Raw genomic sequence first — 27,308 nt, 5'->3', positions numbered from 1 at the left:
TTCCCATATATTATATCAATTATTTCTAGCTATTGTAGGTTCTTGGGTTATAAACCAAACAAGTTTTAAAAAGAAAGCAATAAAGCAACTTAAAAAGTTATAATTTAAATAACACATAACTTGTATTGAGAGCCACTACAATAAATCAATGTTCAGGGTTTTCCCCAGAAAACATGCTAAGCCCGGTGGTCGGGGCTCCAAGGCTGCCTACCGGCGGTCCACTATGTTTTTGTATTAAAAGATATTAAGTAGACAGAAAAAGTAAAAATATTATTGGGTAATTACATGTTCTGGGAAAACATTGCCAGTGAGATGCTATTTAAACCCACAACTAGTCTTAAAAACAACTAATCAAAGAATACAATTAAAATGAATACCAATTATTTGCACTTCTGTTTAATCCAAATTAAGTCAGTAGATCCATAAGGCCTAACAGGCCTTTAAGGGACTCATAAATGCTAATATTTTAACACAGACCACAGATACATAAATGTAACATTTGTTTATTGGAATTATCAATTCTGCTGAATTAGATTTGATGGTTTCAGCATCCACAAATTAAAATATTTTAAATTGTTTAACATTTAAATGTAAGATTTTAAGGAGCTGGAAAGTTTACTCTGTAAAAGTTCAAAGAACAATATTCATAGTTAGATTGTTTTTTACCATAACAACAATATGATGCTGTGAGTTTAATCTTTGAGTATGAACTCTGTTTGTTCACAAATACAAATTAGTTAACTGCATTATAACTGATTGTTTCTAGGTTGGCCACTTAAACTACTCCCTTCTCCCAGATTTCACTAAATCTAACACAGAAGCTGTTAGAGGTGCTGATGTTTTTAGCAACAATAGGAGCCCCTAAGCAAATTCTGCTCAAGGTCTCATACAGCCTAGGACCAGCCCTGCATGATGAGTTAAATCCGCTGCACTGCTCACAGAGATGCGCAAGTGCACCGGCACCGCACTGAGGTAACTTCAGAGAAAAAGCAGCAGCAGGGCGGGAGGCAACACACAGAGGCACCAGCTGTTATTGGTCCGAGCGCTGCCAGCTTTAAATGCATAAAGTATAAACCTATAAATCATTTAGAAATAAATGTGCTCTGCAAGTCAAACTCTCAGACCAACAAAGATGCTTGGTTTCACGATAAAAAAAAAATGTATTTGCTTTTTTTATTCCCCAATTATAAATTTTTCTAAAATTAAAATCAAGCATCGCTTAGCCTGGCAGGGGGCCTAGTAAAGCATGGCTGCCAGGCTTATAATACGCTGGGGGAAACCCTGATGTTTATGAAGAATTTTATGAAGTGGGTTTACTCATTAAACTTTTTTTATTTAGAGCCTTACATTTTTGTAAAAGTGTTGTAGCATGGATTAGATCTGTGACACTGACCACAGGACTCCATGATTACAAACCAAACTCTTATCTAAACATATACATTTTATTTTGTCTTTTGTGGGTCTTAAAAGTTCATTTAATGATGAAAACCACTCATTTGATGTGCATTGCCACTTATTCCTGCTGCAGATTGAACACATTAAAAATCTTCCATAGAGATATGGGCCTAATAAGGGACATTATTGTAACACTATTGCTATTAATGTGACTATTACAATACATACATAATACATTTTAGCTATGCAATTTCAACCACAATAATTACAAATTATTCAGTAAACTCTACACATTGGTTCTATCTCCACACTTTACGTTAAATTTCACTGTACATTTTATGGAATTTCCTCCTTTGCATATAAACTATGTGCACAATAATTACGCAAGTTGTAATTTTGAGGATTCATTTCATTGTTGAACAACTACAGCACTCTGTCAATTCAAAATGTTAATAAGCTCTCAAACCTGAATATTTAACAAAGTAAAGGTGAGATTTTGGCTTTCTTAGGACTGCATGTCTGCATGTGCATGAATATTGGGCAACTATTAGTGTGCAGAATTATTATGCGCACTAATTATTATGTACCTTTTACTCTTCATGTAAAAGTTACTATGTTAGGTAGAGTTTATATAAAAAGGCCATTCCTGTATTTAACTATGCTCTAAATGGATAACACTCACATTGTTTTATCTTTTTTGTTTGTCAATAATCAGTTAATATTAATTCCTGTAACCAAAGTATTTCTTACACGTTTGTGAAATTTTCTTTCTATGTTTATAGGCACGGGATCCTCACAAGCGAGGGTCAGAAGAATCAAAAGTAAGAAAAGTGAGAGGAAGGGAACAGAGGGCGGGGCAATACATAAGCAACTAATCAGAAGGAATACTGTAATGGATTGTTAATAAACATTTTTTGTGTCTTGACACATTGCTTTTATCCTGACAGGTATGTTGGTAGTTCGTTTTCAAAATTTAAAAGGCAATACTGTTCTGACTTGTCACTTTCTTACATTGCTGTGATAAGAGAAGAAATCTATAAATATAATGCTGCACTTGACTGTATGGCTAGCTCGCTGTTACTGTCTCTTACTCTGCAGTTGTGGAGTCACAATGTCTGGGATCGTGAGCGCCCCCTGCCATAAGGCAAGAAAACTGCCTGCCTCACCTCAAATTTGTTCTCTGCCGTTTATGGTCGCTCCTCAGCACACGAAACACGTTACACACACAGTTGGTGACAAAAAACACTGTACATTATATACATAAGCTAAATTATGGAAAACCAGTTTGTACATTAAATGTTTTTTAGCCATTTTATTGGCAACGTAAAGACAGGGGGAACATGCTCCCATAGAATGGCAGTCAGCGCAGTTAGTGAGAGGTTGTGCAGTCGAAGGTGAGGCTCAGCTCCCTGTTGCCTCACCAGCTGCGCTTCCGAGCATTTGAATTGGGAAAATGCGAAAATTCAGCGATTTTGAAGAAAAAATAATCAGAATTGGTTAAGCTGAATGAATGAAAAATAGGTACTTTATAGTAAAGTACAAGGTGAATATAGAAATACAAATTATATTATCATTATATTATTTTTCTGTGATGAGCCTCACTTGCCTCCCCTGACCGCACGTCACTGATACATATATATATATATATCAGGGGTGCCCAAAGTTGGTCCTCGAGGACCGGCACTTGACTGTATGGTCATCGAGGGGACTGTATGCCCCCATGAGGGCCATACAGTCAAGGACCATATATATACAGTATATATACCAGTTAAAAATCAGGTTGGATGATATATGCAACAATTAGAACAGGGCCTTGCTAACGATTCCCTGCAACTACATCTCCGACTATCTGACCACTTTATATTCTGCAGATCTAGAAAAGGACAGCAGAGCATACATTGAATGGGTTAGGGGTTGAACCAATTAGTCGACTAGTCGACTAGTCGACTCTAGGACATGTGATTGCCGGTGGTGACAGCCTGTGCTGATCTGACAGCACAGTATACGTCACAAGACACAAGAAAAATAAGTTAATACATTAGTTTAAATGATATGTAGATGGATGCATATTTGTGGGTTTACAGTGTTTTTAAAAGGAGATGGAGTTGCAGCTGCAGTCCACTACAAAACACGAGCCGTCTAAAACTCGCCCCCTTCCCGCTAAGGATGTCACTTAGCCGGCTCGCGAGTGTCTTTGTCAGGACGATCTAACTAATACATAATGATGTTATGTTGCTGATTAAATAAAGATCTGTGGTAATGACAGCTGCTGATTAAATAAAAGCCTGTAGTTGGTAATGACAGTGTATACTTGTCTGACATATATTGTTGTTGCGCAACACCCCCCCCCTCCTTTCTGTCTCTACTCTCTCACTCTCGTACTTCCTCTTCTGAGAGGGGAGATGTGCTACCAGCTCTCCGTCTAACGGGTCCGTTGAGTTTCCTAAATCTGCTGGGATTTACCCTGTCCAGAACTGAAGTAAACTCTGTTTAAGCTGGTTTCGAGAAACGATTCGCCTGGTTATCTGACGGCCTCCATCCAGGTGTCCCACCCTTCTTCCCCCTGTGAATTAGCCAGACTGAGCAACCTACAGCCAACTAGTTTCACAGAGCACACCTGTTAACGGTCGCTCGTTCTCTATTTTACAACTTGCATTTGTTATTGAACCAGGTAGGTTTTAGTAACTCGGGCGAGTCCCAAGGATGATGTTTTAAATATGGGCTACCAGCAACCTAAAAACATTCTCCACCTCTTCCTCTCCAGAATCAAACATCACAGCTATTTTACAACCATCAAAGAACTTTAAGGTGACTCATTAACTGAATGTCCACAACATCTTTAGATTTTCTTTATGCTAAATATTTTATTAGTAAGGCATTTTTGCAAGGGTCAGTACAGCTTAATTCAGTAGCAGAAATAATCAAATAAGTAAAATCAATCATCTAGTCTATCTTTCCCTACTGCTGACACTGAGAACTAAAAAAGGGACCTTAGAGCGAGACGGACGGAGTTTGGCGCCTCGAACCCCAGACCTGGCACGACGACGAAGAAGGTGCGGCAGCAGGAGGAGGAAGTTGATCGACGAAGGCAGGGATCTCTGTAGGTCCGATGAACTTCTTCTCCGCATGGATGGTGAGGTCACACAGGACTTGGTGCTGGCAGGAAAAAAGGCACCAGTTCTTCTTCCTTGTCTTTGTCTTCATCTTTGTCTTTGGGGTCAGAACCCAGCCGATGAGAGAAGTGCGATTCGAAGCCACAGATTGTGGGCCTGACGGGTTGGTCTCCATGAGCAGGACAGTCTCCGGCTCCGTGGCCCCGGCTCTTCTTCAGCTGCAGAGTTCTTTGTCCATCTCGATCTTGGCTCGAAGCTGCCCGGAGGATCCAACGAACGGTTCCTCTTTTGCACCCACCTTATATAGGGTTTATCTGTCTGCTTAGACAGATGATCTCATATCCGTCACTGTCTTAAGAGACATCATGTCATGATGTCTGTGCTAATGTCTCAGGGTTGCTCAACCTCCTGTTTCCATATAAGGTGCTGATCATCTCTGCTCTCCTGTTAGTTCCCCTTTTTCCCTTCCTGTCACCTTTCACCTACCATCTACCTCCAACATATCAGTGATGTTTAATTGCAGTTTTACAACCTTTTACACCATTTCAAGTTCAATGTCAAAATCACATTTATATCACATTTATTTTCTTTAGCTTCTCTGATTTAGCATTCATTTATAATTTTATAACCATAACTTATATCACATTTATTTTCTTCAGCTTCTCTGATCTATCATTCATTTATGATTTTATAACCATAACTTATTAGTTACTCTTATTATGATCTTAATGTGAGTTATTACAGATGTTTTTCTGAAAAGAAACCAAGAATAATCCATGATTCTAATTATTTAATACTAAAGTTACAGTTACTTGTTTTTCTTGTAAGTGTTCCCACAAATATAAGTGTAAGTATTATTACAAGTAAACCAATATTCATATAAGTATTTTACTTTGAATCTTATCAAATTACTCAAAATGTTTAGATTTAATTTTTTAAAACTTTCATGCTTTAAAATAGTCTCAGCTATTTTTATAAATCTGCAGGCTGGAAACTTCCTCTTTTTCCAGGAAACCTGCTTTTCTTGTTTCATGAATCTCTCTGACTGACTATGATTTCTTATGATTAGATAGAAAAAAGTAGAATTAAAGCAAAGTTTGCATGAGACAAAAACAACACACACAACCAGATTTATTTTATTGACACTTAAGTCTACTGCTGGGCCTTGATGTCACTTGAGTGATTCATTTTAAAGATAACTTTATTTATTATTACTGTTAAACTAAAATCTCCAGCATGGGGAAGTGGGATGAGCTCGGATTTTCTTGACAATATATAGCCGTGAGTTCGTGCTAAGAATGACACTTCGTGCTTATTAGTGTCATCAGATCAGCTGTCAGAAGTGTATGACACTGACAGCTGATCTGACAGAACACTGGCTACAAAATGGCGTCTTCAAAACAGATCGAGGACAAGCCCGCATCTTGTCAAACAGGTAGAAATTCGTCAACAGTGTGGAAATATTTCACTAAAGATGACTCTTCTGGTTTAACTACCGTAACATGCAAAATCTGCAAAGCTGTGCTGAAGTACAACAAAAGTACGACCGCGATGCACAGTCATTTGAAAAGGCATCCGCTAATGCTAATGCTAGCTCCTGAACAACCGGCTCGATCCAGTCAGTTGTCAGTAACTTCATTCATGAAACGCCCAGCTGTGACAGGACACCGGCGGCAGCAAATCACAAATTTGCTTCTTGCGTTGCTATGACGTCACAACGACTAGTCAACTCGACATCGACTCGACTTTTATCATGTTGACGTTGACTGGAAAATATCTTAAATCGTTCAATCTGCTGAGTCAGCAGAGCTTCCTGCCGCGCATCGGGCGGAGGAGAAGCAGGTGGTTTCGTTGAATTCAGCTGTAACCAAACGGGATCCGTTCATAACAAGTTTGGCTTGTGATGTTCCAAAAGCACCATGTAGTCAGTGTGATAGTTTGACTCCTATAGTAACTATCCAGAGATCATCAGCATCAGCCGGTGTTTAGAAAAAAAAAGTCAGACCCGACTTTGTGCAACAAACTTTTCCCCGCTGCTCACGAAGAATCTCCATAATAGACTTAATAAAAGCAGGAGAAGGGGAGTGTGTGTGTGTGTGTGTGTGTGGAGGGGCGGGGGGGTCAATATTTGCCGTGAAAATAGCTAATAAAGCCTCCAAGTAGTTGTGAAGGGTTTTTGCGCTTACGTCACTATGACGTCACCGCGACTAGTCGACATCGACTCGACTATTATCATGATGTAGTCGACCTTAAAAAATATGTAGTCGTTCAACCCCTAGAATGGGTGCTAGTGCTTTCTGGTTGTTCGGTATGTTTAATTAATTTTTTTGCAAGCTTGAATTACAGGTGCTTTTAACTTCTTTCTTCTACTCCCAACTTTTTCAGAGTTTAAGTAAAGTCCTACCAATAATGTTACAGATGGAAAGTTGTAGTTTCTTTGAAATTACCTCCTAGCTTTTTGTTTTATTTTATATCTGTGTAGAACTTTTGTGCAAACATAAAATTATGCGGAAATAATAAATTCAGATATAATCAAGACATTTACTGAAAGATTTACTTATTTAAGTCAAATATTATCTGAACAGATAAATGAGGAGTGCCTCTCCAAGTCATACTTCATAGCCAAAATATTCAGTTATGTTTTCCTCTGGCAGGTGATGGTAATGCAGGAAGGATCGACCTTTCTGTTCAGCCAGCACCTCAAGCTGCCAACACTTCCCAACAGCTCACTGATGTCTTTGTCCTCCGATCCAAAGAGGAGCAAGAGCTTCCACGCTTCAAAGGTGACTATTCCAGGTGCACTACATCACTGAATGGTTTTCTCTAGTGCCATCTGCCCTGATCACACAGCGCTCATATCGATTCACCTTTAAAGACTTTAAACTTTATGTATTTGGGCAGTATAAAGTATTTTCCAGGCACATACTATAATGTATAGTATAATATCTTCAGTTGTTATAAAAATACTGTACAAATCAAATATAAGTTAAAGAAACTTTTATTTTGTAATTGAATGCCTTGAAATTGGGCCTCTAATAAAATTGGGCCTTTAGGGTCACAACATCACTCCTCTATTAACACTATAACAATGTTTTTACCAGTGGTGCACTAAGAAATAATTCAGCATATGTGCAGTTTCACCAGGTGTTTGTCAATTGCTGCTGGCTAGTCTGAAGGAGCTGAGTGGGGTAGTCATGAGGGAGGGTTGCTCTGTGAGGTGGAATCTCTGAGGCTTGGAAGCTGCAGCTCAGAGAAGGAGCTGGGCCTTCAAGGCGGCACTAGGTCCACCAAGGCGTTTTGCACAGCTGAATGGTTGCCATGGAGATCAAAGGATTTCTCAAAAATGCATGAAAGAATCAAGGCATCACTCCAGGTATGTTTTTGATACATGATTAACTTTATAACATGATAGTTATGAAGTCAATTTTACATAATTCTGCCCCTTTAAACTACCAAAAACTATTTCAAAGACCTCATCTGTGTCTAATGCAAAGTGTCCTGTGGCTGCCTGTCATAAGAACTTGCTTCCTGAGTCAGACTTGTTGTGATCTAACAGCCCATTGCTGCTGCTGTCCCACTGTTTCCTATCTTGTTTGCAGAGTTTTGAAAAGGCAAATACATGCCTGTCATACTCCTGACAGATTTACACATTCAGGTACCAAAAAATGTGTCACTTTATATCCATCAAAAATATGCCATGAAAGAAAATTACATTTCTTTTGTCTGGATGATGGTAGTATTTTCCTGTCATCCAGACAGACTCAAAACAACATATGGCAAAAGCGTATCTTTGATCGGCCAACCAGTAACGGGAGTGGCCTGCAAAATCAACAGCACTCCTTAGTCAGCAGCTTTTTTTTGATTTCTTTGGGTCCTGTCAGGGTAAGAGGGCTCTCCTTGCCCAGTCTTCTCATTGAGAAAATTTTATCCTTGTGTTGAGTGTTGTGTTGTGAGTGTGTGTTGTGTTACCAGCTGACCAGATCCATGATTTGATTTGTAATTTGGAAAATTTGCAAAGAGAGGCTCGAAAAGAGTAGCCTGAATGGACACATGGGCAAAAAGCAAGGCCAGATGAGGGAGAGCATGCAAGAAGAAAAAAGCCTCTGCCTTCACAGAGAGCAGATTGACACTATTTTAGTCATTTTGATTATTCAAATAGAAAATTCTCAGGTGGTCTTAGTTGGCCTCCTTTAAGCTTGGGTAGTAGTCTAGTATCACAAGTTAAATACAACAACTGCAATTTGGTTTTAATAGGATATTCAAAAACTTTAGTGTGAATTTAATTTCTATGTCTCTCGGCTGGCCTGGGAACGCCTTGGGATTCCCCTCGGAGGAGCTGGAGCAAGTGGCTGGGGAGAGGGAAGTCTGGGCCTGAAGCTGCTACCCCCGCAACCTGACCCCGGATAAAGCGGAAGAAAATGGATGGATGGATGGATGGATGGATGGTGTGAATTTAAGGCTCAGGGGCAGTTTGTTTTTGCCAAATGAAATCATAATTTTGTACAACAGGGGGTTGGTGTGTATGTGAGTGATGACCAAGGCGTACCCTACATGTAAGCTAGCATTCAGTCAGAAATACAATGAAATAACAGAAATGATGATGCCCCATGGAATTAACAATGAAAATGTCTTGGGATGTGTAATAATAAAGATAATGGTGATAATTATACTGAATTAAAAAAAAAAAACATTAAAAAAGTTACAAGGGTTACAATGGGAAAAAAATCCAAGACATAAAAATATTAGCCTTACATAAAATTTGTTTTATGTTTTTTTGTGCATGAAAGAATTGCCTTTATAGTATTTGTTTTCAAATAATGCTGAGTAGGCTTGGTGTCCTACTAAGCTTTATTTTTAGCTTGCCATAAAGTTACTGTTTGCAGATGTTACAGCTCACAGGGATTGTCTTGTAATTTAAGTGAAACATGGCTTTGCCAAAATGGATGTATTATCATTGTAAGTAACCAAAGAAATAACACTTGCTTATCGCATTCCTTGAGTGAGGAATTACTGATTTCTTTGTGCACCATGAGAATATAAGAATTTCTGATTCTGAATTTAAGCCATATTTTTTGAAATTCAGTAAGAAATAAGGGCGCTACGACACTTTTGTGACAATCTTCCACATCCTGCTTCGGAACAGTATGGCTCAATCCACAGTAATGGCACCACACTGGCTGTAGCTTCTGTTAGGCGATGTCCAAAATGTACATCAATGGAGAAATCTGATACCACTCCATTAATGTTTACATATTGTGAAGAAAGAAGTTGTACTTGTTTTCTTCAGAAGTTTTGTTCCCATTCCCTTCTGTAGTTCTTGGTACAGCACCACCACAGGCGATGGGGGGTGACAAATTTTTCAGTTAGGCTGGGTTGTTTTGACAGTGTAGTGTGAAAGCGAACTACACCAGCTGAAAATGTAACAAATGTTGCAATTTTGGTCTCTATTTGAACCTAGTCTACCAGAGCATGAGGTGTGAAAACCCCCTTTGTCATGGGATTTGTATAGGGTCACTCTACTCATCTCTTTAATATTGATAGCCAAGAGACACTAAGTGCTGTTGCCAGAGCTTTTTGATGTCAGGCAGCTGAGGAGGGGAAGCAGGTTAACTGCAGTGCAGGAGTGCACTGAAATTATGAATGGGTTCTACTGAGGACCCCTGGGGTCATTAGCCGATACACAAAATGAAAGGTCTTAGTGGTGATTGGCCAGGGCTGTAACACAACCCGTCGTCTAGACAACTTTAATGGGTTTACTGCGTTGGTGAAATATTGACAACAGGGCTGGAGGTTAGACCCGAGGACAAATGGCCCCTGTCATTGAAACCACAGCATTTCCTCCTTTCTCCTCATTGCCTCTTTCTACACTTTTAAAGTCTAGCTGTTGAAAAGACTCCCTCATCCCAATGAACAGCTCTGCTCAAAAGAAATTGTGAGTTTGCTCTCACTGATAACTACTGAGGAAACCCGTTTGATTCTCCCTCAAGAATGGTGCTCTTTTCACAGATGGTAATGCCAAACGGCAGGGCGGCATGTATGTTTTCTCTTGTATGAAAGGCACAGGGTTAATCTTCTACTGACCTGGCCACCAGGTTTTTGCTAGCTTTGTTCTTCAGATAGATTCAAGTCCTTTTAGTGCAAAATAAGTCATCCAGAGAGTTGTTCTATGGCGGTGGGTTTTGCTAGACATCTGGTTTAAATATTGAATGACAAAAAGTATCTGCATTTTTTTTCTCAACATTCAGCTATATTTACAGCTCTTTTGTTGGAAACTCTTATGATCACAGTTGTGGAAGCTCGTCCAAACATCAGCCCCTCATTACGTTTGCCCACTGACCTATGGAGGGATTTCCTACTTCCTTGTGTCTGAATAATTTTGGGCTTTGGTTTTCTTTTTGGGCTTTTTGAACTGACTTAGGGTTATTTTGTATTTTTTCTTAGAAAGATTTCATGTCGTAAATTACATGCTTTTTCCCCAAAGGTTCTTAACTCCAAAATAACATGACACCAATATACAGTTATGATCAAAACTGATGAGAATTTAATGACAGACTTAGATTTAAAGTTGTTTTCTTTCAACCAAGAAGTTTACTTCCTCAGGGCTATCATTTTGAAAAAAAAAAGTTAGCTTACATTTAATATCTAACATTATTCATACCCTTCTCAATAATCAATGGAAAAACCTCAACTGGCATTAAAGCCACTCAAATGTTTCTTATAGTGCTTCTGTTGCCAAGCTCTTTACATGTCTCCCCAGGAATCTTTAACTATTCAGCCATTGTAATGAGCTCTAATCTTTGAGGTTAGATGGGCTCTTTGCCATCACCCCAATCTTTAGTTGCCACCAGCTGAAGATAGTGGGAGCTACATCCTTGGGCCACTGTTCTGACTGCGGCCCAACCACAGTCAGACCTTCAAAGCTTTAATAATATTAAACATATTGTGTTTGTGTGCTAACCAGTTTTTTTTAATGCCATTTAGCTTTGAGTTTTGAATGACTGAAATTTCCAGTGTTATCCAAGCTAAAGTTTTTCTGCAAATTTTTGACAATTTTAATGTTATCTTCTTTGTTCATAATCATGATGCTATTTACTTTGATTAGGTTGCCTTTATCATTCTCTCCAAAACACCTGAAAAGTATTTTGGTCCCACCTCCATGCTTGGGAGTGTGGATAGTGCTCATCAAAATGTCCTTCTAAAGTTATCAAGTACCACTGAAAGAATAACAAATTAACCATATCATTCTAGACTTTGTGAAGATAGGTGCCCAACTAGCTCACCAAACATGTTGATCCATTCGAATTGTGGGAAATGAAGAAATTTGTCTTGTGAAATGTAGGCAATCAAAGGAAACACAAAGAATATATGTTTGTATACACGAACCATGACTATATTTGTTATTTTTGCTTGAAAGCCATACATTGTTCACCTTCCAGCTAGGTGCCTAGTGGAGACATACAGTAGTCTATTTGTCACTGCACTGGGTACCATATTAGGTATAATATTTAAAAATATTTAAATACATTTGACCGGTTTGATGGAGTCATCCCTGCCCTTAAGACCCAGGTATGCTGTATATTTTTAGTGGCTTAGATGCTAAAGCTCAAGGAGAGTGATTGAGACATTTGTAATTGTAAAAAAGGAAAGGTGTTAAGAAAATTTATGTAAATCAGAATCAATATCATTAAAATTTTCAGCAAATATTTTTCCTGATAAAGTCCAAGGATTGTGTTAAGGATCATCCATGTCATGATGAGGATTTAACAGGAGCTTTTGAATATGCTTAAAGTGGAAGGGCCATCTTAGAACATACCCGGAAAATTAAAGATTCCACATATAAAAGTAGACAACCTTAGACAAAACCAAGGCTGTATAGAATGTCATACTAAGCATTTTGATGGATCATTTGCACCATCACTTTCAGTTCGTGAAAGTGAACTGAAAGTTTGATGGATGGTATCTTGATTCAACAAGATACCATCCATTAAGCCCAGGTTCCTGAAGACATACGGCCATACTGTGTTCAGTATTGAAAAACAAATATATGCTATTGGGGCACTTGAAGGCACCTCAAGGCATCAAATACACAACAGAACCCAATAGAACATTATGCTAAACAGTAAGAGCTACTCCACACAAAGCCGGATGTCTGGGAAAGCTAATTTTTATGCATTTTGGCCTTTCATCCACACAAAAACTCAGTTTAATATCACAAAAAATTAATAATTTATAAAACCAAAATGAAGATTTGAAAAAAATTTGTATTTTTGTTTTTTCGGTGTACATTGGAAAACAGAGATCTAGGGACCGCTTCTGTAACTGCCTCCTGGCGCCATGTTTATTTCGAAGCAGGAAATCATAGTTGTTTTGAAGCAATCTGATTGGCTGACATAGGTTTTAGTGTAAAGCTAAAACCTATGCCCCCCATAGGTTTGTCATGTATAGAACAGTGCTATTTGTGAGGATAAAAACTTCATGTGGATAAAAACGTTTCTGAAACTGATCCTGTATTATTTTTTTATACAATATAGCGGAGATAATAGATTTTTATGAAGATCCAACTACATGTATACAAGGCCTAATGATGATTTAAGATTTGATTGAGCTGCATAAATACTTCTGAGCAAAAAATAAGAAGCAAGCCAAACCAGATATGTGTGCCCAGAAATTTTAATTTTTGGTGCAGTACTGAATAATCCAAAGTGTCAGAGGTCATTTAAATCTGGTTCACCTAAAAGTGCAGATTCTTTTGAGTAAGTCATTTAGCACTCTTACTCAACAAAAAACAGATTAAAATTTGTCCAAGATGTTCGTCATCTGAACTATAGTGTGTCACAACCCTTTTAAGAACTTTAGCAATAACAGGAAGTTCAGAGATGGGTAGCCTTGCTAAGAACTGGTTAGTTTAAAATGTTTGCTTTTTTAGATGAAAGCAGGTGGTAAACATTTCAGTAACCTGATCCAAATACAGTGAACAGTTTACTGAGCAGAAAAAATTAGGAGATTCCCAGAAACCAAATTTGCAACAAGAAGTAGCTTAGTTTCTTAATTTTCCTTCATGTTTATTGAAGATGTTGTCTTTTGTTTTTTTCTTTAGGATTGCTTCAAAGGAGGTAAAACTGACCTCCTCACAACAGCCACAACCACTAGCACTAACAGCAGCAACTTTTCCAAACGCCACAAACCCTCCAAGGACCACACAGACAAGCCTTTAAAAAACTTGAAAGAGCCCAAAAGTGCCTTTAGAGACTCTGGCTGGGAATCCTCAAAAGTCCCCAAAGAATCTTCAAGGAAACCCAAAGAGAATCAGCCACTGAGAGATAGCAATCCTAAGATGGGTTTTAAGGAACCCAAGTCTTTGTCCAAGGAGCATCGAAGTGAGGGACTGACCCATAGATCAGGCTTAAACAAGCGCCTTTCTGTGTTGGACAGTGATGATCTTATGACCAAAAAACGCAGAAAGGGGTATCTGGAATCATCGGTAAAGCAGACATCAGGTTCAGACTCTCATTATTCCGACAAGAAAAAGTCACAGATGGCAGCAACTAAACTATGCCCAGAACTGGGTGAAGCAGAGCGCAAGAAAGTGTCCAGGCTTCCACCGTTCCAGGAGTTGGTGGACCCTAACGACTCTGATATGGAAGATCAGACCAAGTCAGATGTAAGTTGAGCACATTACCTCTCCATTCTTTGGTGTAAGAGTTTTAAGAAGCAAATGAGTTAACAGGCAAATGTTACTGGTGTGTCTTGTGGGAAACACCATCCATTTCCAGTGAAACTTCAGAGGGGGGAAATGTTGGTGGCCAGTCCTTCCTTGGTGTGGAGTACCATAAAATCAAAGAACCAGCAGGAAGAGAGTCTTTAATGGTGGTCTGGCAAGCTGTTGGGGGCTGGGTGAAGGGGTGGACACCTAATAAACTGAGGTAGGAGTTCAGCTGTATGTGTGGCCAACAGAATAGAATAGAATTACTTTATTCATCCCAGCAGGGAAATTATTTTGAAATGATCAAAGCTGTGAAGAATAGTTAGAAGATGCATTTTGCAGTTGCCTTTATGACCAAAACAGCATAATTTCACCTCACCAATGCTTAAAATGTAGGAACACTGCTTATTTACAGGAAAGAAAAACTTCCTGTAAGTGCCACTGCAGGGAAAAACTTCCCTGGAGTGGCTATTTTCATTAGTAGAGACATTTGACTGGGTTGCCTGGTCCACACACATTTGGTGGAGAACCTCCCCATAAAGAAAGACGGTAATAAAGGCAAATAGCAGACAAGAAAAATTTGTGGTTTTACTACACCTGAGGAGAAAAAAAGAGATGCTGCCATGAATGGCAAAGAGTTTGACTTTAATCTTTGTGAGAGAGGGAAAAGGGTGAGTATGTGTGGTGAAAGTCTGAATCCCACTGTTTTGAATAGTTTTCTTTAATGCACTGCTGTTTTTATTTCTATTTTTAAATGTTTGTGTAAAAGTGTAAAAAAGTAAAAGTGTCTTTTGTGCATGCTTCTGTGGAGATGCAGCTTACTCAGAAGGGGTGTTATTAACAATTATGATCCGAACCATCTTTGTCTGTGCTGTATGGACAAACCCTTTCAACTTTTATCATACAGGGAATGGGAATGATAAGAGTTGTAAAAGGGAATATAGGGTGACAAATGCCAGGTGTTTGATTCTCCCCAAGCAACCAACCCCAGTGGCCGAGCACCAGGCCAACAGACTGCTGCTCTCATTTACTTGTGTGATCTCTGTGTTTTCCTCTGAGCAGTGTGCCTGAAAACACATAGCAGAGGAAATGTGGAGTTGGTGATGATGACAAGAGAAAGCAGAGTGTCTTGCATGAAAATCATGTTTAGAGCACCCTGCATGTGGGAGTGGACCGGGTGACATCGCCTACAGTTTGCATAAAGCAGAGTGGAGGAGTCAAAGAGATTTACATCCTGGGTGAATTGGTGTTAGATGGCTTTTTTAGACTTCATATTCCACACAGTTTTGATCTGGTCACATTTAATTTTTAGATGGTTATCAACCTGCAGATTAGTTTGGTGGAATTCTATTTTTTAATAGATGGTTTTGGAAGTACCATGACAAATATCTGAGAAAAAGTAGAAATACCGGTACACAAAAATGAAAATATTTCATCTTTTTTATTTACGTTTTTAAAGTCTTTTAACATTCTTTTTCTGAAAACACTAAGAAAACTTTTAACGTTTCACATGTCACATATTGAGTTCAACAGGCACGTGCAGAGGGGGGGCGAAGGGGGCTTGAGCCCCTGCCCCTTTTATCCTTGATGCCCCTAGTGCTCTTTTTGAGTTTTTTGTTGTTTTTTTCAAAAATAAATTTTATTATTTTTATTTTTAATCTGTATGTCAGAAGACCTGTTTGTGCCCCTCAGCAATAATATTTAGCTAAATATAATAATTTAGTAAAAATAAACTAGTCTGGCTGCACTCAGTCGAATAATGACTCTCAGAGCCTCCATGTTGTTCAGACTCCGGGTCCATGGTGAGGAGGAGGGGGAGGGGGCGGATCTGTGTCCTCTAACTATCAAATTATGGGCAAGAATATATTTTCATACACTGGTTTGTGAATAAAAACGTAGGTCTGATGTTGACGTTAGAAAAACTGTTTCTGTTTATATTTTTATAATCGTCTTTGCAATAGTGGGATAAAACCCGCCTTGCCCCTAAACTCAGAAATGCTTTGGCTGCAGAGAAAACTTCTGACTTTAACTTAATCAGGCTGCTAAATGTCCGGTTCGCTACAGGCAGTCTGAGTCAGTCCACCGACAGATATAAAGAATATCTGTCTTTATATCAGACATCCTGATATAAGACACGGTACCGACTGTCACCGCGAGTCGCGACGCAGCTCAAAGCCCCGGAACCACCTGGTACCACCTGCTCTCTGTTTGCTCTGCTTCTCCTTAACGTTTCTACCAGGCGGTTTAAAGCCGCTGCTGGCGGGATCTGGGCTGGAGGTTCACGGCTGTAAATAGAAGTTATTGCAGAACCTCAAGTGTTAAAGGAAGGTTCGGCCCATTTAGTGTTCACAAAATAAACATCAGAGAAAATATTGTAGCAATAATTAGAACCGCAGCAAAAAGCCAAACATGCCACAATTAAATGAACCAAAATGTCTCCAAAGCATCGGCGGACTGGCATAGGGACCACCGGGGGATTAAAGGTAGATTCCAGGTAGATTCCAGGTAGATTCCAGAGATGCGCATCGCAGCAGCTGTTCCTCCAGGGCCGGCCCAAGGTAATATGGGGCCTTAGACAGAACCCCCCTACCCCGGAACCCGTCCTACTAAGAACCTCAGCATCGCTAACATGTTCAAATATAGATAAGGTGAAGTCTGTGAGAGGGAGACCAGGTTTATTGGCAGAGTTGAAAATCAATCACTGATTATTGGTTATTTGCTGTGACGTATTTGTGAACAAGCCCAATTCAAACACAAAGATTACACCATATTGTAGCCATGGTAACACAACAATCAAACTATCAAGGTGATTCTTTAAACTGTTACAAAGTAAACTTCCTAATTAAATCCTAAATGTACTATTTATTTTTCTCAGCTGAATGCATTAAATAAAATGTAATAACATTGTCATTCTCTATAAATGATGCTACAGGTTTAGATCTATGGTCTACAGTATGTTACAATTAAACCATTTCTAGGGGCCCCTGAGTGTCTGGAGGCCCCTGAGTGTCTGGAGGCCCCTGAATGTCTGGAGGCCCCTGAATGTCTGGAATCCCCTGAATGGACCCTACCAGCAGCTACTGAGTTTTCTTTGCCTTGATATTCCAGTCTTATAATTTTAGGTCTTAGAAGTGCTAACATCAAACTATTATATAGAGTTAACCCCTTTTTTTAAATCTATAAATCAGTCTGCAGCCAGGTTGTTCTAGAGGTTAAATAGATATTATTAGGGTTTAATTAGTTAAATGGCAGCAAATTAGCTTATTTCATAACTTTATAACCAGAGACCTTCTCTCCTCTGGTCTGTTTAACAGCTACAGTCTCAGATCAACACAGTCCTCCAGGACTGTCAGCAGCAGAAACAGGCAACTTTATACCTGTTGGGGAAAATATAGACTATATTTGCTTTGCATTTCCCAGCATGATGGCAATGATATAGTAGGATCCAATTAGATTCTTGATTAATATGGGTTGTTGCTATGTTGTTGTACGGAGTTTTTATTCAATGTGCCCCTTTATTAAATTTGAGCCCCTGCCCCTCCAAAGGTCTCTGCACGGCCCTGGAGTTCAAGTCTGAAAATCAAGCTTTACTGAAGTCAGTAAAACAAACACATCAGGCCTGACTTAGTTTTACACTCTGCTAGTACAAGCCTTGAGGTCTGGGACTCATGTCTCATAATCAGTCTTTATTTCAAGTACTTATATATGGAGGTAAATTGTTATCAGACTTCTAAAAGGAATCAGATAGAGCCGCACAATTTATGAGAAATCTATCAAAAAAAACTTTTGTTTGCAATAAGCCATTCATGTTCTCTGTGTTTGTAATATACAGTATTTGATGGAACTTGTTGTTTAATGCAGCACAAAATGCTTCATAATCTTGAGATGGAAAATAATCTCAAGATTATGAGATTGTTTATAATCTCATACTCTTGAGTTCGACCAGTCTGACTCATAGTCAGACCGGTCTGGTCCGACCCGACGGACCAGTACCCGACCAGTGGTACCACCTTGCTGGCGTCTGACTGGAAGTGGAGCTCTGTGTCTGTTACTGATGCACCCACTGGACCATCTATCTGGTCTGTCAAGAGTCATTCTTGTTTCATCCATAAAACCTTTGAAAAATCTGTCTTCAGATATTTCTCTGCCCAGTCTTGAGGCTTTAGCTGAAATCTGGTTCATTGGTGGTTGAGTCTCAGCCTTCCTGATCTTGGCCATGTCTCTTAGCTCTGAATATCCAACCCATTCTCACTCCCAACTCGTCATATATTGACGCATCGGACGGTCCGTCCTCGTCACATATTGACGCACAGGGTACCCCTTTCGCGTCAATATGCGACACGAAGGGTTTTACCCTATGCCTTACCATAATTTTTGCCCTAAACCTAACCAAATCGTCGGGTTTTGAAGGTTCGGCAGCGGTTTCTAGAACCCTTCGCGTCAATAATCCACGTAAAATATGTGACCTACCCAAATCGTTAACATGTGACGCTGAAGGACCCTGCCCAAGTCGTCAATATGTGACGCATGGTCAGAAATCAAGAGTCATTTAAGTCTCTTTTGGCATACCTGTCAAGTCTCCCTTTTTGGCTGTTAAACCACCGTACTTTACTCCTGTAAATTGGACATTTTTTACCTTAAATTTCTGTATTATAGTAATTATGTTGCCAGCCCCCTCACCTCCTCCCACTCTGATGGTAGCAGCAAACTGCTACAAATTTCCCCTATTCTCCAATTCAAAACCAATTTTTCCCTAAAGAAAAGAATCTGCCTAATAATTATATACACTTTGATTTAAGGTGTTGACATCCATAGGCCACACCCACCTCATTAAATAGATACACATCACTTGCTGTGATTAAATCCATTAAGCAATCAAGTTGATCCACCTTGAAATGAGAAAATATGCCTAAAAATGATAAAATGGACAATATACGTCCTTGCCTAATAAGTGTGCACACTGTGTAAATTACATAGATACACAGTGTGAAATATTTCAAGCCTTTTTTTCTTGTCACTTTGATTAAGGCATACAGATAATAAAAACACAAAATTCTGTGTTTCAGAAAATTTGAATATAGTAAAAAAATTCAAGTACATGAAAAGTTGAGTGGAAGGTAAAAGCAGCCCACTCCTTGTGACACTTCCTTTATTCCTTAAAAGAATTTCTAAATCTTTGTTGCTAGTGCACCTTTTCTTACCACACTTTCCTTCTGCACAACTTTCTGTTCAGTTGCTTTTTTGTTTACAATATTCTAATTTTCTGAGACACTGAATTTTGGCTTTTCATTCTCTGTATTTGGTAATCATCAAAACTACAAGCAATGAAGGCTTAAAATATTTTACTCCATTAAAAAAAACTATATAATGAGTTTCTGTGTTCTGAGGTGAATGACAAAGTATATTGACCTTTTTCCCAATTTTTTTTATATACTCATATGATACAATTGCATTTCTTTTTAAATATCCAACTTATTGCCGTCACTGAGGGAAGAGGTCTGATTCATCTCAGCAGACTGATATTCAACTTTTTATAGTCTGTAAAGAGAACCCCTTTAAGGGGCTGGAGTGGACCAGGACAAAAGCCCTAAAAAGGAGTGGTACTAAGATTTATGGCACATTGAAGAAGCTATCCCATAAACCAGCGGACCAGCTGTGTGTCGTTTGTTGTCAGGAGGTAATGACCACTGAAGCTTTTTAAGAGCACTGTGCTCTTTTTCTTTCATGTTTCTGCTGGAGATCACTGTTCGCTTTGTCTTCTTGGACAGCTGTGGTTTACAGTGACACTCCCACATAAATTGGAGTTTGCACACTTGGATCCAAATCTATTTTGAAAAATTGGAGGCTTGAGTATGGTTCAGTATGTGGTACATATTTACTTATTTTTGACTATTAAAAAAATAAGTATATAGATTTTATAGTATTATGTACTTCACTCCAGATTTGATATCTGTATTAGTGCTGTATAAGCATTGTCCTCTTGTTGTTATTGTTTAGCAAGATGGCGGCGCCCAAAATGGCTGCGGCTGCATGGGCTCTCGACAACTTGCGAGTATTTGAGCAAAATACGCCGTCTAAAACGCTACAAACTTTGCATCCACTCAGTAAGTTAGCATATGATCGCCAGCGTCTGCTGGAATTACGATCATCAAGTGATTTTGGACTCATAAATACGACTACTCTGGAGTGTTTACGTGATCTCGGAGTGCTACGGAAGCAAGACCCAGCGGCCCGCAGCGCAGCGGACTCGCCTAGCAGCCTAGCCGGAGGAGGAGAAAGCGAAGGCGGTGCGACCGGCAGCGGAAGCGCGGCTGTCGAAGTGGACTAACAGCTAAGCTAAACGCTAACCCCCACAGATTGCCGCTTCCGTCCATCTTCCTCTCCAACGTCCGCTCTCTGGACAACAAAATAGACCATCTGCAACTAGAACTGTCTTCAAAGAGAGAGTTGAGGAACTGCTGCGCTCTTATTCTGACGGAGACATGGCTCAACTCGTCCATACCGGACAACGTTGTTAGCCTGGAGGGGCTCGCTACATTCCGCGCAGACAGGAGCAGCGCTCTCAGCGGTAAAACCCGAGGAGGGGGGCTGTGTATTTACATCAACAACAACTGGTGTAAAAATACCATGAGTGTTGCCAGTTACTGCTCCCCGGACATCGAGCTTCTGACTGTTAACTGCAGACCATTCTACCTGCCCAGGGAGTTTACTGTTGTTGGCATCACTGCTGTGTATGTGCCCCCCAGTGCTAACACTAAAGAGGCTATGAGTGTTCTCTACCGGACCATCAGTGAGTTGCAATCCTCACACACAGAAGGCGTTTTCATCATTGCTGGGGATTTTAACCAGGCCAACATGAAGACTGTTCTCCCTCACTTCAACCAGTATGTGGATTTTCCAACCAGGGGAGGAAATACTCTAGACTTGGCCTACACCAACATCAAAGAAGCATTCAGAGCAGCCCCCTGCCCCCACCTTGGCTCTTCAGACCACCTATCTGTTATGCTAATTCCTGCATACAAGCCCCTGCTGATCAGAACAAAACCTACAGTGAGGCAGGTGAGAGTGTGGACTGAGGGGGCCATGGGACTGTTTTGAGTGCTCTGACTTGGAGATGTTCAAGGCAGCAGCCACTTACAACGACCAGATCAACATCAATGAGTACGCCATGACTGTGTCAGCCTACATCAACAAGTGCACAGAGGACGTCAGCATCACTAAGAACATTATCACCCGGGCCAACCAAAAACCCTGGATGACTAAGGAGGTATGGGAAATGCTAAAAGCACGGAACTCAGCCTTCAAGTCTGGCAACAAGGAGGCACTGAGGACAGCGAGAGCCAACTTGATCCGTGCTATCAGGTTAGCAAAGCGAACCCACAGTCGGAAAATACAGGAGTTCTTCCACGACACCAGCAACACCAGGAGTATGTGGCAAGGCATAAAGGCGATCACAGATTACAATCCATCCTCCCCCACCGTGGGTGAAGTTGATGCTGACTTTCTAAATGGACTCAATAACGTCTTTGGGAGGTTCGAGGCACTGAACAGTACTCCGGCTGGACTCTAAAAAGAGTCAACCCACGGAAGGCCCCAGGCCCCGACAACATACCTGGGCGGGTGTTCAGGGAATGCGCAGGTCAGCTGGCTGGTGTCCTAACAGACATTTTTAACACCTCACTGGACCAAGCCACAGTGCCAGTCTGTCTCAAAACTGCCTCCATCATTCCGGTGCCAAAGAAACCTCAAGTCACCTCTTTCAACGATTACCGGCCTGTGGCACTGACTCCCATCATGATGAAGTGCTTTGGAAGGCTGGTAAAAGAACACATCGTCTCCAGACTCCCCCCCACATTCGACCCATTCCAGTTTGCCTACCGCCGAAACCGCTCCACTGAGGACGCTATCACCTCCGCCCTACACCTGAGCCTGGCTCACCTGGAGGAGAAGAACACTCATGTGCGGATGTTGTTCCTGGACTTCAGCTCAGCGTTCAACACAATCATCCCACAGCATCTGGCAGAAAAACTGGGACACCTGGGCTTCAGCACCCCCTTGCGCAACTGGCTGCTAGACTTCCTCACTGACAGACCTCAGTCAGTCCGGATCGGACAACACACCTCCGATGTCATCACCCTCAGCACAGGCTCCCCTCAGGGCTGCGTCCTGAGCCCTCTGCTGTTCACTCTGATGACACACGACTGCGTCCCCAGGTTCGCCACCAACCACATCGTGAAGTTCGCGGACGACACAACGGTGGTGGGCCTCATCAGAGACGACAACGACCTGGACTACAGAGAGGAGGTGGAGCAGCTGGTGGACTGGTGCAGAGACAACAGCCTGATCCTGAACGTTGACAAGACCAAGGAGATGATCGTCGACTTCAGGAAGAACCGGCCCAGCCACGCTCCACTGCTCATCAACAGCTCGGCTGTGGAGGTGGTCAGCAGCACCAAATTCCTGGGGGTGCACATCACAAACGACCTCACCTGGACTGGGAACACCACCTCTCTGGTCAAGAGGGCACAGAAACGCTTGTATTTCCTGCGGAGGATGAGAAGAGCACACCTGCCCCCGCCCATCCTCAAGACGTTCTACAGAAGCACCATAGAGAGCATTCTGACCATCTGTCTCTCTGTGTGGTGTGGAGGCTGCAGCGCCTCTGACTGGAAGAACGTGAGGAGAGTGGTGCGGACAGCAGAGAGGATCATCGGGTAGGAATGGAGGGCCCCCCTTCCCTCCATTCAGGACATTTCATCCCAGCGCTGTGTGTCGCGAGGCCGAAACATCGTCAGTGACCCCTCACACCCCCACCATGCACTGTTCTCCCTGCTGTCCTCTGGAAAGAGGTTCCGCAGCATCCGGTGCAGGTCCACCAGGTTCCGAAACAGCTTTTTCCCACTTGCCATCAGACTGCTGAACTCTTAAATGGACTGCACTCAAAAACTGGTCTCCACTTCATACCTTGCACATGTACATAGCTAAATAACTTCCATTTTACTGTCAGTCCTGTACTTTATATTTTATATTCATATTTATATTCATATTTTATACTGTATTTTATTTTATTTTGGAGTAACCTCACAACATTGGAACCTCAAAACACTGTCCTGAGCCGTATGCAACGAAATTTCGTTCTGTATACACCCTGTGCATGCAAAATGACAATAAAGTCAGTCTAAGTCTAAGTCCAAGTTATTTTTCCTTTTTCCTTCTTTGTATGAATAATCAAAATACCTAATAAACATGGTATTAAAAATAAGTATAACAAATAGCATGGTATTTGCACAAAGAGTTTTAACAAAGATGTATGGCATGATCTAATTGCCTCAATTTAACTCGGTAGAAATAGAATGTTCCTGATTTGTCCTGAGAAAAAAAATGGTCATGATAGTTCAAATGTTTGTGTTTTTAAGGTGGAAGAATTGATCTATTTATGCACATGTTCTACTCTGGCTATTAAATGTTAAAACAAAAATGCTATTGTTTAGCACCAAGTGACTCTTTTTCTGCCATCTTATTAAAATGACTTATCCTGTAGGATTGATACGATATATATATTTTAACTCAGAAAACATAACTTTAAAATGCTTTGAATGGTTGTCAACCCAAGCTTAGTGTGTTGTGTTGGCATTCTGTCAAACACAAAGGGGAGAGATGACAATATAGAGACAGAAGCAACATGTTACTGTTGCTATTGGAAGATGAATAGCAACTGGGTAATTAGTGTGTTTAATATTAGTATAGACCAGTTCTAAAGGAAGGTGTTCCTTCAAGTTAACTTGATGGAGAAGGGTTGTTTCTCACTCCCTCATATTATGGAAGGCCTATGAGTCAGAAAGGCAATGAGTATTAGGTCAAATTTACTTTAAAGTGCTGTATTATGTTATAATGTTATTCCCTCATCAAAAACATATCACAAGTTTTACTTTGATTCTTTCATGCATGTTTGAGAAATTCTCTAATCTCCTGTTGCAACCATTTGGGGGTGCCGAAACACTTGTGCTCCAAAGCGCCCCCTTTTCCATAAATCTCCTTTTCCAGCCGAGCTTCCACCTCACAGAGCACTTTTCCCCCACTCACTTCCTCCAGACTAGTCGCAGCAACAATAAGAAATCACCTGGTGGAACTGTGCATCTTCTGAGCTCATCATACAAACTACTATTAAGTCCAATACTTCTAAGAAGAGTTTTAAACAACTTAATTCAGAAACGTTGTGATGACATCCTGAAGGTGAAGTGTGGGAAAGGGTAGGAGCTTCTTAAAGAAGACAGAGGCCAATTTCAAGGCATCAGACATAGCCATGAAGACAAGAAATTGTCTTTCAAGTTGTTTTGATATATACAGCATTTTCATAACAACTGACGGTAACACTTACTTGTTTGTGATATAAAATGAAAAATACAGAATACCACCATTGAGGAAGCAGAGCCTAGGGACTTTGGACCAGGCTCTCCAACCTCTGGTGCTGATATTGCTGAGGTGGTTAAAAAGCTTCTCGGTGGCAAGGCTCCTGGGCTGGATGAGATTAGCCCGGAGATACTTAAGGGTCTAAATAGTGAACTCATTGCTTTCATCAGGGGTTTCCCCCCAGGCTTTAAAAGCGGCAGTTATCAAACCACTGATTTAAAAACAAACAATCTAGACAAATCACTCCTGCAAAATTACTGGCCAGTCTCCAACATTCCATTCATCAGCAAAATTATTGAAAATGCAGTGTTTTAACTGTAAAATGGCTTCCCTACGATAACCAACCGCTTTGATATCCTTCAGTCTGGTTTTTGTGCTCACCACAGTACTGTGACTGCCATCGTCAAAGTGTTTAAGGACATTCATATAAACATAGACTGTGGAAGAACCACAGTGCTGGTTTTGTTGGACCTCAGTGCAGCATTTAACAATGTTCACCATGACATATTATTGAAAGGACTGAAGAGTTGGGTTGGACACTCCGGTCTAGTACTCAACTGGTTCGACTCTTGCATAAGGAACAGAGATTTCTCTATTTCAATAGGAAACTTCTCATCAAAGCGCACAGAAGTCACATGTGGGGTACCCCAAGGCTTAAACCTAGGAGCCCTACTATTCCTCACATTAGCTCAGACTATAATAGGAGCTAAGATTAGCTACCTTAACTACGCAGATGACTCACATCTCTACATTACAATGTCACCACTTGGCTCCGAACCCATCCAATCACTGAACAGATGCTTAGAACAGATAAATGTCTGGATGTGCCAAAACTTTCTCCAGCTAAACAGAAAGAAAACTGAGGTTATTATTTTTGGACCTAAAGATCTATAGTCAATACACAGCTTCAGTTACTACAGTTGACAACTAGTGATCCGACCTGAAATCTGGGTGTAGTAGTGAACTCTGACCTGAACTTTCAGAGTCACATAAAGACAGTTACAAAGTCAGCCTTATATTACCTGAAGAATATTTCCAGAATTAGAAATAATCCTGGAAGCAGCAGTGTCTTTTCAGGTCTGACTAAAAAATCAATCTTCCAGCTGCTGCTGCTGATCCAGAACATTGCTGGAAAATGTTATTCATGCATCACGCTTCCAGATTGGATTATGATGCATTATTCTAAACAAAACATTATTTAACTGCAGGTTGTACAAAAATGCACCTTCCACATTTCTGACAAATCACCAGAAGTTGTCACACCACTCCTTATTCACTCTACAGTAAATCATAGTTCTTACTTATGGGGTTCTGAATAATCACCAGCAGAGATCTCAGAACCTGAAACCAAGTCTGATTCTGAGATGTTGAACATCCGTTACACTGTACGGCTATTGTGGATGACGATGCATCGAAAAGCAGGACTGTTGTTTTCTATATGGCTATCATGATGTAGTGTCTCAAAAAGGCTAGTTTTTCATTGTTTGAAGTTAACCAGTCGATGTGAAGAAATCTCCCAATGTAAAAGTTGCAACTAGAGTCAGCAGATGTGTTGGTGGGTGGTGGTAGCAATTTTCTGAACAAACCATGTGTATTTTCTCTAAGTGGTTTATTTGTGTTCATTTTCTCAGTCTGAACAGCCCAGTCCAGCCAGTTCCAGCTCCAGTTCAGGCTTTGCTCCCTCACACCACAAACGTCAAGGTAGTACACCTGAATTACTCCCCTCTTGCTGCTGTTTACAGGAGTTTACACACAAACAAAATCTGCAGTTCAGTCCATTTTATTTACAAGGTGCCAGTTCACAAAAAATCTGCAACTGAAACTCTGCAGATACAGTAAGCCAAGCTTCAATGATTAAAGCAATGTTAGGGGAGAAAAGGATACCAAAACTTCTCCAGAATAATGTTGGAAACGGAGAACATCAGACAGGAAACAACTGAGAGTGGTGGGCTGACATCGCTCTGATCTACAGAAAACCAAGGAGTGCATTGGTGGGAAAAAAGAGATCCAGATTTTCCAAGAATAAAATTTTAATAAACAGAAAATTTTATCAAATCAATGTATGACCCAGCCCTACAGCAGAACAAGCCCTTTCTAATTAGGACAGACAGAGGGTAGTTGCCAGAAAATGGCCAGTTTCAATAGGAACCAGCACCACATCCAACATCCTACTTTTATTACTGCATTTCATTCCTCTCTTTCAATGATTTCATAAATGAAAAGTTGTGTTATTGTATTTGACATGCAGTGCTTGGGCCGCTGCAGTCAGTGGTGCAAGATCTGCAGTCAGACGACAACGATGACGATTCAGACGAACTTGAAGACCACGACATGGACTCTGATGCAGAACGACAACCACAAACATGTCTCACACACCACCAACACAGGTTAGTGACCAGTAGGCAGAGCAGAGTATAATCAGGTCTCGCAAAATAATCCATATTTAGGTATAATAATAATTATAATGAAAAAAAATATAAGTTTTTTAAAAAAAAATACAATATAACATATTGTATAATAATACAATACAATAAATTTGAAACTGCCAAAGTCATTTTCATCTCCCTAAAGTGGTGCATATCTTCCCACAGCAGCTACCCACTTTATTCATTATTTGGAGGTATTTTGCCTACGAGGCAAACAAACGAGAAAAACTCTGAAAAGCTCTGATGAGTCTGCTCCAGTTC

The 27,308-nt window shown here is 40.4% G+C and overlaps 1 protein-coding gene across 3 annotated transcripts in view; it reads left to right on the top strand.

Annotated features, from left to right (window-relative positions):
• mllt3 (MLLT3 super elongation complex subunit) overlaps nucleotides 1-27,308 on the top strand; it is a 99,246-nt gene that overhangs the window by 62,424 nt on the left and 9,514 nt on the right. For 2 of the 3 annotated variants that reach the window (XM_028038558.1, XM_028038555.1), the window contains exons 5-9: nucleotides 2,178-2,225; nucleotides 7,163-7,291; nucleotides 13,606-14,169; nucleotides 26,253-26,322; nucleotides 26,870-27,008. In XM_028038558.1, the coding sequence (XP_027894359.1) occupies nucleotides 2,178-2,225; nucleotides 7,163-7,291; nucleotides 13,606-14,169; nucleotides 26,253-26,322; nucleotides 26,870-27,008 (950 nt within the window). The remainder of the gene's footprint in view (nucleotides 1-2,177; nucleotides 2,226-7,162; nucleotides 7,292-13,605; nucleotides 14,170-26,252; nucleotides 26,323-26,869; nucleotides 27,009-27,308) is intronic. The other variant, XM_028038557.1, reaches the window with a different exon arrangement.

The sequence above is a fragment of the Xiphophorus couchianus genome, chromosome 14 (assembly GCF_001444195.1).
Source record: "Xiphophorus couchianus chromosome 14, X_couchianus-1.0, whole genome shotgun sequence".
NCBI lineage: Eukaryota > Metazoa > Chordata > Actinopteri > Cyprinodontiformes > Poeciliidae > Xiphophorus > Xiphophorus couchianus.
Note: the sequence above shows the minus strand (reverse complement) of the source record. Positions and strands in the feature narration are given on the sequence as shown.